The sequence below is a fragment of the Tenebrio molitor genome, chromosome X, assembly GCF_963966145.1.
Source record: "Tenebrio molitor chromosome X, icTenMoli1.1, whole genome shotgun sequence".
NCBI classification, from domain to species: Eukaryota; Metazoa; Arthropoda; class Insecta; order Coleoptera; family Tenebrionidae; genus Tenebrio; species Tenebrio molitor.
The window spans coordinates 2,385,044-2,397,382 of record NC_091055.1 but is presented as its reverse complement, the minus strand read 5'-3'; the positions used below and the strand labels follow the sequence as shown (position 1 = coordinate 2,397,382).

The following is a 12,339-nucleotide window of genomic DNA, read 5'->3' as shown; positions in this document are numbered from 1 at the left end:
AAAGATCTGCCGAAAACGACAAACAGAACAAAAGAAATCGCAATAAATAAACAAGTCGTGATTAAGACGGATGCTCTCCTTGTTTACAAAACTAATTATTTGGTAAAGTCGAGGATAGGGTGAAAAATACATGGATCAAGTTAAGATGTGTGAAAAAGAGTGCCAAGACGATTATCGTGAGGTGCTATAAAATCGCGTGCGATAAAATGTGAAATGTCGCAAATCCCTGAAACAAATTCTTGTTTTTTAATATTTTTTCCCTTTTTGAGTAAAATATATTATCGACCCGATGCCCGAGACGCTATGCGTCTGCGTGTATATAAACAATCCGGCGTTTCGATTCTGAGGGTATTCGTGCTGTGGAAATTCGTTTATCACCATCACATTTTGGCAGACCCGGCTGCATGAAGCACTAAGGGTGAGTACTTGGTATGAGCTAGCACGAGCTTTGAAACCGTATGGCTTGCTGTAGAATTTACTCGTTGTCGATTAAATGTCAAAGGTGGAATATTTCGGAATTTAATTAAAAATGTATGCGCCTAAAAATACCTCTAGATTTCAATTAATCAATTCCCACTGCCGATGAATAAATGTAACGACCCCTTTCGACTCGTCGATTATTCGACGTTTTAAAAATACAACACCAACCAAAAAAAAGATTTGAAGGTAATCCTTTACATAAATTAAATTCAACAGGTTTCTACCCTTCACTTTAAATTTTTTCAATATTTAAATCTTGACCGTCCAGATTTAGACAAACTGTAATGTGCGTTTTTGGTTTAAGAATGGGGTTAAAAAGCTTCTCTAGTGTCGGAAGACTGTTATTGATAATAATCGGATTGACGTGGGCTCAAGAAGATTCCCTTCGTAGCGCATTAAATGCAATTGATCGACGACAGAAAGATTTAGACTTTTCTAAATATGACGACGAGAATTTAGGAGAATATGGATATTCTTTAGAAGGTCCTGACGACCTCGCATTTCTCTCTCCATCCGACTACACCACAGGTATCTACATTTTTAATAAAATCTCTTTCGGGAAGCTCAAATTGAGCTTTGCGAACGTGACAAATCCATAAACACGTTTTAATTGATTTTAGACCGCGAATTAGACAAGAATCCGGCAATTGATAGACTCTTATTAGATTATTTGGAAGACGGTTCGTATTACGATTCGGGGCGTGCTAATCACGATGACGACGTTAAAAAGAGAATTTCATCCTCGTTCAGAGAGCGCTTAGAGGAAGACAAAGAGCAGCAACTAGAGGAATTAGCTCAAAATTATTTAGCGAGCCTCGAAAATGATCGTGAGGGCAACGATAATGACGATTATAGCGAACTAATTAGGGAACTTTGGGAGAAATATAGAAACAACCCGAGCATATATAATCATCCAAATCTTTACTTGAACAATGAAATTAAGAAGCGAGCTTATTACCCCAGATTTGGACTCGACAGTGTTGGACTTCGCAAAAGAAACAAGTATTACGACGGAGATACTCTTAGCGACCCCCCGTATTTATACAACTATAATTCTAGAGATGATTTTTATAATAAATATGAAGACGAAGATGACGAGAAGGATGTTGATTCGAGTTACTATGATTGGGCTAGAGCTAATAAACATTACAAGCGAGAAAGAAAATACGATTCGAGACAAAAGACGTATAATTCGGTTAAGAGGTTCCCGGTGTCGAAAAGAAGCAGCAGTTTTGAACCTCCTCGGGATTCCGAAATAACTCACGAACACAAAAGGTCTACTACGAAGAAAGACGCTGTTGGAAAAACAGATCCGAAAGTCGCACAAGATTTGAGTAATATTTTCGGTACCGCTAGTACAGAAAAACCTACAACAAGCAAACCGGAGAAACCGAAAACGATGAAGAAGGAACAGGTCAAGGATGGGAAAAAATCAAAATCCGCGAAGAGTGAGAAAAACAAATCGGTCAGTTCTAAAGAAGAAGTGTCCGAAGCCGCTAGCGACAAACCACTCCAGATCCAGAAAAAATCAATCGATTGGTCCGACTATTTCGGTCTGGATCGACGCAAGAAGTCCGAGGATGAGTTGGACAGCGAATGGTTGATGGAACGCTACCATAAGGCCGTAGGTTTGACCTCGAAACGCAACGCGGAGTACCCGTTGCAATCGTTCAAAAATCACGACCAACCGAGCAAGAAGGAGTCGGAGGGATCTCCGGAACGCAAGAAAGACCTGGAAGAAGTGAAAATATCCGAGATGGACGCGAAATTGAAAAATATGGAGGACACCATCATCGACGACGCGCTCAAATACACCGGCGCCCACGAGGGTACCACCGATTCTCAAGAAATCCAAGACGTGAAAGACAGAGTGATATCTCGCTTAGCTGCCGCTTACAGCTTGGAAAAAATGCGTCGAGCTCTCGGAGAATACAAATTGAGCATCGCGAAAGAGAGAGAACGATTAAGACAACAGCAGCACAAAAACAGCGATGATTATGACATTTCCGAAGAGAAAAGAGTGTCAGTACCGCGGAAACAAGCGATCGACGAAGACAGGGAGAAGATTCCCGAGGGAGATAATAACATCAAGTGTTCCCAAGGCGATGAGGATTGCGAAGAACAAAATTATCGAACTCCCTCCGAAGTTTTAGAGCAAACAGCTTTCGGTAAACAATCAACATAGCTAAAACGAACGTCTGGTTATGACCGTGCTTGCTTTCAGAGGAGTGTCCCAGAGTGCAGAGGGCGTGTAACGAGGTTGCAACCATACTGGGTCATTACGCGAGGGTTTTCGAGACGGCATGCAACATGCATCAGATGTGCTTGTTATGCGTAAGTAGCGCACCTCGTTCCTGGCAGGTTTTTCGATCGATTTTTTCCAGAGCAACAACAGCTGGTTCGCCCCCACCCGCCAGTGCAACGTCCTCTTCTTGACCAAGGCGTTCGAGCTGTGCGACGGGAAGCAGGAATGCCAGAAGGAGGCCCAGAAGTCCGTCAGGTACCTGCTGGACGTCAACCGCTCCCTTAGATTGGAACCGCTGGGAGACTGCGAACTCGCCTGTCCCGACAGACGATAAATCAACTCTTCGACGATCGATAAGCGCGGAAGGACCTCACGGGCCCTTCTGCCAGGCTGAATCCTCCCAGATGCCATCTACATTGTATCGATATATACTAACAGCCTTGATTTATTTCAATGGGTGTATTATCATTGTAACTTATTAAATGTATACATAGTAAATGTTGCTTCAGAAATGACATAATACTGAAGTTTGTTGTTAAATATTTATATTCTATTTGTTTATTCGGAAATTTCGATTGACAAACAGCGACTATCTTGACATGTTCACATTCTAAAACACGTTCAAAGTAATAAATAACTCAGATTCATCACTGTACAGGTTTCAATTCTCATTGTTGTATCTAAATTTTTTTTGTGACAGGGGTGCATTGAACGTGATTTTACTATGGGCAAATTTTTGATTGTAACGAAGATGGCGATTTCATCCCAGCCCTGTAACGATCGTGACAATAATACCGATAAATCCGCAAACAATAAACACTTGACGGGGCACTTGAAATCTGGAACAAATGTGAAATCACCATGCGAACAACCATCGATATTTTGCTTGGAAAAAGGACTGTGCTAATGTATTAACGGTTTCAATATATTTTAATGGTAAAATAGACAATTTTATTTGATGTTGAATCAGCTTTTTTCTGCCCCTTCCCCACTCCCACGAACACAATAAAAGATAAGACAGATAGATACCGATTGATAATACAGATAAAATTATTTTTACAATCCATGTTTCACCACAAAGACTGTAAAATCAATTAATATCATATCAGTTTCTAAAAGAAAGATGTTTTCCACGCCCGAAGATGACACAGGTGTTGAGGGTGAGTACCGAAAAAACGTCCATCACAATCATCACTGTTGAAACTTTCTTCAACAATGAGTCACGCTTAACGAATGTCGGCGCCATTCACAAATCAGACAACAATTTTTAATATTGCAGAGATAAGTATGCCAGTTTTTTCAGAAGGATCTTCGCCGGTTATTTCCGAACCGCCGTCTTTAACTCGAGAGCAAGGTATTATTAGATTTTTTTTTAAATGGAACGCAATATTGCGTCAACTTTTGCAGAACGGTTAAACCTAGGCACCAGACGACCCATACCTGTCTCTACAATAGATTGGCAAAGCTCAATGACATCACATCTCTCACCGTTGCACGGCTTAGACTTCTTATTGGAAGTAAACCAACTCATAATTCAGCAAACTGTTGAACTGACGGATTGTAAATACCTCCAGAACCAATTAATCCGTTTAAAGATAAATGTTTTCCAGTGATGTCAACCTTGGAATCAGAAAATCGTTACACAGTCAAAGTGCCTCGAGGCGAAACAATTTTTTACGCCACTGAAAGCTCGAAGTCGTTTCAAAGGACTTGTTTTGGATCTAGTCGAGCTTTCACAATGAGACTTTATGATCCGACACAACAAGAGGCTATACAGTTTAAAAGGCGACTAGCGTGTGGCTCCTGCTGCTCCATTTTCCCATATTTACAAGTCTGTGACGCTCGCTGTTTTTAAAGTCCTAAGGAAGGTTGCCCAAAAATAAACAAAAATGAGTTCGTGTTCAAACAGTTTGTGTTGAAATGGCGTAACCTTTCTTGGAACGTTAAAAATATCACGTAGACCTCTGTAATATAAATTAATGCGTTTTAAGGAGTTGGAAGTTTGGGTCCCTCCGGGCGAGTTTATTGGAAAAGTTGTACAAAATATTAACGCAACAAAACCTAGCTTTTCCGTCTACAACAAACGATACGACGTCATATACAAAGTCGACGGACCGGACTCTGCTTTTGGATGTCTTCTCAACAAAAACCTCAATTTCCAGGTACAAATTTAAATACGAGGAGATGTCATTGTTTTCCTTAGATTTTCAGTAACGACGGATCGACTCAAATTGGAAGTATTATCCATCAATGGGACCAAGTGCAAGTTGCGTATAATTTATACATGCAACTTCCTGGTAGCGAGAACAATTCGAGACACAAAGCTCTTCTGCTGGGCGCAGCCTTTCTACTGGTAAGACTCCGCGGTAGAGTTCCGGTTGTTTTAAATTGTTTTTGTAGGAGTATATGTATTTTGAAAGCGCAAAACGGAAGTCAAGCTTCAGATGTATCTGCTAATTTGATTCAATTTCCGTTGTACCTTCACCATAATTACACAAACAAAAGTTTTCAAAGAGCAAAGGAGAGATTCGGTTGTGAATACAACGCTAGTGATTATTTACACAAATATAATGCTGATAAGAGCATGATAGGAGCGATAATTATGTCAAGGTGTCAAAAGTACAGGTACCCAACTTATCGATAATTATGACATGAATATACATATCTATGGACGTACTGAAATTGATTTTTATTCAATTTTATGTTGATGTATCTACTCAATTTTATTTTTATTGTAAAATAAATATATTGTCAGTTTCTTGTAATTACTTCTAATTTTTTGTAATTATTTATCGGTAGATCTGTCCGAAATTAAGCAAACTAAAAGTGAAAGTGTCTAAATACAGTGAGAAGGGGGAAGAATTTAAAAAACAAATATCTAATTTGTTCAAACAATTTATTAGTTATTAAAAAGTGTATTCTCCCTAGATGGCATTTGAATTGTACGCCACATCGGAAAGAACGATTCAAAAATTACATCGAAATTTTTGAAAACTAGATTAAAAGAAGTATATTCCTTTAAAATTATGTTTGGCACAGCAAACATTTAATTTCTGAACCACAAACAATTGATACATTCTAAAAACACATAAAAACCATTGAAATCTTAATATTTGATAAAAAATTTGAACTGGGTGTTATGGAAGGCCACGTAATAAATTTAACCACCAACAGGAATCGTTAAAATAAAAAAAAATTTCATTTATAATTTTTTCCGAAAAATTTTCAAAACAAAGTTAAAATTGAATACAGGGTGTCTCAAAATTCGCGAATTCCGAATTCAGAGCGTTGTAGAGGATCACTTCAGTAGTCCAAATACGGAAATAAAAAAAAAAATTGGGACTCCCCGCACAAAGATATATTGGTCTCTTTGAATTGCGTTTTCTTCAAATACAGACTGAAAAGTTCAGTGTTAATTGTTATTTATGGTGTCACGTAAAACAATTTTTTGAAGAATAGCTATACTTTGGAGAAAAAAATCTTAAATTTTTGTAATTTTTTTAAAAAATGGAACGGCAACGTAGCTAGAATACCTAGTATTTGGTTACTGTGGATATGCAGGGTTATATTCTTCTTCAGGAAGAGCGAATTTTTTTTCAAAGTATTTACGAGTTCCACTGGGTCCTTTCCTACCACGCTGTGAATTCGGAATTCGCCAATTTTGAAACACCCTGTATAATTTAAAACCTAAAATTTATACCCGCTCATGTGTTTACACATCCATTGATCATGAAGTACGTTAAAAGAATTACTCGATTAAAATATTCGAATGAAAAACTGTTAGTATTAGAATCACGATCGTTTTCTTTCTTCAAAAAATTCAAAGTTTTTACCGCACAAAAACATTTTCACTCACGCTTTCGTTTCAATTGATGATTATCCCATGAAGGAAGTGTCAAATTAGGGGTTAGAAACATATAAAAAAAATATTCGATTAAAAAAAGATCAATATGTAAAAAAAAAATATTTTTTTAAAGTGTTCTATTGGTAATTAAATTTATAACGTTGACTTCCTGTATATAAGTACTAAGTTATATAAATAATATCAATTATTATTATCACTAATTAGTCCTGTTTGTTGTTTTGAATAAGAAAAAGTGCAGAAAATATCCACCACAGAAGTCTGACCATTAAACACCTTGACCCAACCAGTACAGCTTCTTCTAGTTAATTAGCGCTTCTTCGAGACTCTTTTGTAGCAAATGTATTCTATTCTCTTTAGCCTACGACTTGAAGACCAAATCCCAGTCGAACTTCTGCAAATTAGAGAAGAAAATCTTCTGATCGTGATCCATGGTTCACTTTCTTCCAACTTTTGCTGAAAAATACAAAATGATGTTACTAAACGTGTGAACTTTTTTGTAGATGCGTAGATGCAACAAAAAGTGTGTCATGCAAAACCTGATTGACAAGAGAAATTGACTTGGGACTTACCCTACGCAATATAGGGTCATCTACTAGAATCGCTAAGATATGGAAAGGAAAGTGGAAGTAGAACCTGAAAGAATCCAAACATCAGTCAGTTCTTGGCAGGTTTACACCGCTAACAAACAAAACCTTGACACTCGCATTTCTTTTAACTAACCAATGGAGGTTCTGAAGATTCCACCATATGTACGTTTAGCTGTGGGCCAAAAACCTGAAATTTGAAAATTATTCTGTGAGATTTGATAGTTAAGATAGGTATTACGTTGTAGAGAACGCTTTCGGATGTGGTTTTGCCTAACAGGGCTGGGGTGAATTCGTACATGGTACTGTAGTCGACACGTGAATGAAAAACTTGAGAAGGCATTTTGTTCTAATTTGAAAATTTCTTGTGGGTCGTTTCGGAAGATTTTGGAGACTTATTGGAGCTTAATTTTGTTTAAATTCTAGTCTTTTTTTCAATACGTGCGCGGCTACACGACATAAAGACATATCTTGAGAACTGAAAAGTAAAAAATAAATAACCATGTAGAAGGTAACTACTGCTTGACCAAAATAGCTTGGCGGATGAAATGCAAGAGTGTCTACTAACCTAGTGGATTTTAATATTTTTGTACAGCAGGTCCATGCGATGATTTGTCTTGTTGGCAAAATTATCCATCACCTTTTCATTAAAACTTGGAATTGTTTTAACAAATTCGCTTTCAATTGATAAAACTGCGAGAGCCGTCAGACGGTCTTGACACATCGAGTTGCGCAAAAACGTCTTGATTCTGTTTAGCCTTGAAAAGGTTCGCTCGGCTTCTGTGGTTATCATTGGAACTGTAACGATTATTTCCAGTAATTTTTTAACCTCCCTGAGGGCATCTTCCAGATTGTTGCTGATTAAGAAATTCAACAAAGATGTGGCTCCAGTAATCGATTTATATTCTTCTCGCATGTAGATTACTGAAAGCTCTGTTTTCAAACGTTGTTTGTCTAGCATGCTGTACGCAGCCACTGCTGTAGTTAATTCCCTTTCTGGAAAGTCGATATTATACTCTGAAAATTTTTCAGAAAAAAATAACGACGCTGCTACCAAGTGTCCCGAAAACGCGAATCTCTCTTTGGCAACGTCGATTATTACATCGCATACTTCTAAAGCAGCAGCGCGATTGTTTCCATGTTCTGCTTCTGTTCTCCTACGTTTGGGAATTTGATCTTCCAACTCCAAACTAACACCCTCCTCAACTTCCTCTTTAACTTCACTAATTTTAGTTTCTTTGATTTTATTCATACTCGCTGTGAAACATTCAACAGCATTTTTGAGTTCAACAGGATCTACTTTTCGCTTTTGCAACTCCTCAAACAACACATCCACATGAGGCATTATGTACTGGAAAAACGTCAACCAAAAAATAAATCTTCCATCTTGCAACATACGCTTTATTGACATCGCTTGGTTTATTAAAATTATGTTAGTTCCCAGTTTTCCCTCTTCTATAGCTTCCATACATTCAATCAGTTCTTCTCTATATTCAAAAACTACATTTACCACCCTACTCTCAAAATCCCACCAAGTGGGAACAGAACGAGCAATTTTTCCTCCAACTATTGCATCTAAAAGAGCGACACGTTCTGGTGAGTTTGAAAAAAAATCGGGAACATCTTGAATATTCGAAAAAAACAAACGGACTTGATTACATTGCGATGAAGCTTGTGCCATAATTACGTCCAATTGGTGGGCATAACAATGCACAAAATGAGCATTTGGATACTTTGCCTTAATGTTAGCTTGAATTTTTTTATCCTTTGCGCCCACAGCAGCAGCCCCGTCGTAGCTTTGCGCAACTAATTTATCAAAATTATGATCAATAAGTGGATCGATGACGCTCAAAATACCATCAGTTAACGCTTGTGCGTCAGGATCGGAAGGACACAAAAAACCCCAAAAACGTTCGACAGGATTTGCATTCTTTACGTAACGCAAAACAATAGACATTTGAAATTTAGACGACACATCTGTGGTCTCATCTGCCATCACGGCCACAAAAGGCGCAGAAGCAATTTCTTTTTTTATTTCCTCGTAGTATACATCTAACATGCAGTTCAAAAGGTCGTTTTGAATGTCCTTGGATGTGCTTTTGAAAACTGTATCACTTTGCAAATGTCCTTGTAATGTTTTATCGATCTCTGAGGCAAAATTGATGAGGCCCAGAAATACTCCAGGATTTTTGGAATCATGACCGTGCAATGCCAATTCAAACGCACCACAAAATTTAATACAGTCAATAATTTTTGATAAGATGTGTCTGTTTTTGGTCACGTGAGCGTTGTGTCTTTGCATGTCAAGCCAAAATGCACTGTCCAATTGGGCCTGAATATTTGTAGTGCCTAACAAAGCCAAGTGCATCTCGTTTAAGATGTGCTGCTTGCTGTTGTCGTGCGTTTTTATTCGATCAGTTAAGTGAACTAAATCGTTGACTCCTGATTTCGTCCATTTAGAATCGCCCCCAAACAAAATACAAGGAAAGCAGAAAAAACTGTTTTTGATTTTACACCCACAAATCCACCTATTCCGAGAATAAATTTCGCGGTGGAATTTGCGCACGTATTGCTTCCCCCTGCTGTTTCCTTGGAATTGAATTTTCATGTCAGGCAAAGGACGTCCGTTTTCTTTGATTTTCAATTTTTCTTCAACGGACAGTTCAGAGAAACTAGCGAAAATTTGAACGATATCCATTTTAGCCCACTCGATCACAAAATACAGAACAACGAGCGCGAAAACTCGAGATATTGTTAAATATGAACACACAACGCTAAAAACTACAACATTCGACTAATGACACGATTTTGTCGATGAAGTGAAAATATGGCAACCAACTAGACCCGTCCAAATCGCCAATCGTGTGACAAAGCGCCAATCCTCCTTTTCTCTGATTGGTTGTTTGAAAACCACGTGTTGAGAAACGGTGCACAGAACCAAAGCTCTAGAGTGGGAGTGTTCAAGGTTGCCAGGTCGGCGGAAATCCGCCATCAATTAAACTGACTTGAATAAAACATAAAATTTGATTTACTTAATAGGAAGACAGGTAGACATTTAAATTTTATCTCGCCAACGGATGTATCTACAATGTTCATTTGCAATGCTCAGTCGTATATAGTGTTGCATAACTAAATCATTTCGTTTATTTTGTATTTCTCGAAAAGCGTCTAAAACCACAAACGCTAGGGAAGTAGTACTGTCACATTTAAAATATTTATTTGTTTTACTGTCCCAAATTTATTCGTGTTGTACTACAAGGAACTATTTTCAAAAAATTATAGAAAATCAACGTTCGAGTCGTAACTCTCAATCACACTAAACTAAATTCAAATTCACTTATTCGTTCTAAAATAGTACGGTATTGTTTTATTGTATTGGTCTGGTATTGGTTTTATGTCAATAATATAAATTTATCGTATGCAAAACTTGTATCAGCGGTAAGTTTCATATAAGCATATTACTCATTCGTTTCTTAGGCGAAGGCGCCAACTGCGGAGCTCTCGATTGCGAATGATGCACCAATGGCAATGCAGTCTTGAGTTGCGTTGCCATGACAACGTGACGTTTCACTAGACGATTCGACGAAGGAGGTGGGCACTGGGCAGGAGAAGTCAGCGCCCAGCGTTCATAAAAACGAGATTTTGACAAGCGTCGGCAATTATTAGGTTGGTTTTTACACTTTTACTGTTGAAAAAATGAAAGTTAGTGATTTGAAAAAAAACTCAATTTTGGTCTATTAACTATAGAAACGAAAATTGAAGACCTAAAAAATGACGAAGATTAAATACATATAACAATTTTAATTTATCTGCAAAAGAAGTCTGTGATAATTATATTTCAAATAACAAACATTTATATGGAGCAAATTATTTCAACGAGAATATTTTACTGAATATAAAAGAAAACTTCCATTGAAAGACATTGAACAATTTTGCCATGATTAGTTGCTAGATGTGTTCTACTCAAGACCAGAAGAACTAACAGAAGAAAGTATGACTGAAAACCTTGAATTTCATAAACTCTTTTGGTTTAGATATTATTTCCACAAAAATAGGTACCTACTAAAAATTTTAGTTAGTATTCCCATTATCACGTCCAAAGCAGAAAGGTTTCTCAAAATTGAAGATTATTAAATCTTTAGTTATACTAGACATTGATGCGACCTTGAAACACAACAAGAGAGAACAACAAAGGCATTTGCAGAAGGTTTGATTGGTGGGAAACGATGTAGGAGGACGCCCTAAGGGTGTCTGGCCAAAAAAAAAAACGTGAAAATTCGACCGGGAGCTAAAGTGAACCATTACCATATACAGGTGTCCCCAAAAAAGAAGACAAGTCCATAACTCCTTTATTTATTGGAAGATTTTCATTATTTATACACCAGATTAAATGGTTATGAATAGGCTAAAAAAGGGCCTAATAAATTCCCGTATATCCCTAACGGCTTTAAGGCTTAACTGTCAAAATATTTTTTTTTTCAAATGCGAATACAATTTTTTTTTAGTAATTCTGATAGAGATGTTTATTCTGAAAACAACAATGTATCACAAGTCTACACTGACAAACCAAAAATTAAATAAAAAAACGCTAAACATTGGCGGCATGTCTGCGCAATCCCATATGTTATTATTTGTCATTTGTTTTCCCAGCTAACTTAATTTGGCTATTACATTGTAACACAATGCATTTTCATAGCTTTTCGCTTGGTAATCGTCATTTGTTTCAAAAGTTTGTGTTATTTTTTTATGTGAAGTTATACTTGTGATACACTGTTGTTTTCAGAATAAAAATCTCTATCTGAATTACTAAAAAAAAAGTATGTGTTCCCAATTAAAATGAAATATTTTGACAGTTTAGCCTTGAAGCTGTACGTGAATTTAGTAGGCCATTTTGTAGCCTATTTATAACAATTTAATTTGGTGTATAAATAATTAAAATCCTCTGGTAAATAAGGGAGCTATGGTATTTTTTATCAGCTTGCCAAAAAATGCGCAATTTACTACATATTTGCGATACAATTACTCATTTAGGTACATAATTTATGGTGACAGCACAATTATCGGTTTTGTCGGTTTCATTGTTAACTTACCAAACAGATTAACAGATCGGCGCCACGGTCAGCGTCCAAAAAAAGAGCTAGTTTTCGTCCGCTTGTGAGTACGTA

At 37.2% G+C, this 12,339-nt stretch overlaps 2 protein-coding genes and 1 long non-coding RNA gene across 4 annotated transcripts; 2 read left to right on the top strand and 1 right to left on the bottom strand.

Moving 5' to 3' along the window:
* The first annotated feature begins 98 nt into the window (after positions 1-98).
* LOC138140317 (golgin subfamily A member 6-like protein 22) lies at positions 99-3,691 on the top strand. Of its 2 annotated transcripts, XM_069061261.1 has the most exons (6): positions 99-418; positions 785-1,008; positions 1,101-1,482; positions 1,540-2,648; positions 2,705-2,814; positions 2,865-3,691. In XM_069061261.1, the coding sequence occupies exons 2-6, from the start codon at positions 786-788 to the stop codon at positions 3,057-3,059; spliced, it is 2,019 nt and encodes a 672-aa protein (XP_068917362.1). In that variant the 5' UTR covers positions 99-418; position 785; the 3' UTR covers positions 3,060-3,691. The 2 variants fall into 2 exon arrangements, with proteins under 2 accessions (XP_068917362.1, XP_068917361.1); XM_069061260.1 differs by having other exon boundaries at positions 1,101-2,648.
* Positions 3,692-3,804: 113 nt separating this feature from the next.
* LOC138140324 (phospholipid scramblase 1-like) lies at positions 3,805-5,490 on the top strand. The gene is made up of 6 exons (XM_069061274.1): positions 3,805-4,079; positions 4,133-4,285; positions 4,336-4,556; positions 4,717-4,887; positions 4,929-5,078; positions 5,126-5,490. Exons 1-6 carry the CDS (start codon positions 3,959-3,961, stop codon positions 5,180-5,182), a joined length of 873 nt encoding a protein of 290 aa, XP_068917375.1. The 5' UTR covers positions 3,805-3,958; the 3' UTR covers positions 5,183-5,490.
* Positions 5,491-5,604: 114 nt separating this feature from the next.
* LOC138140325 (uncharacterized) lies at positions 5,605-9,998 on the bottom strand. Its single transcript, XR_011162482.1, has 4 exons — positions 7,743-9,998; positions 7,416-7,652; positions 7,160-7,364; positions 5,605-7,043 (listed from the first exon to the last, which is right to left on the bottom strand). It is a non-coding gene; the product is annotated as an uncharacterized lncRNA (long non-coding RNA).
* Between the last annotated feature and the right edge of the window lie 2,341 nt (positions 9,999-12,339).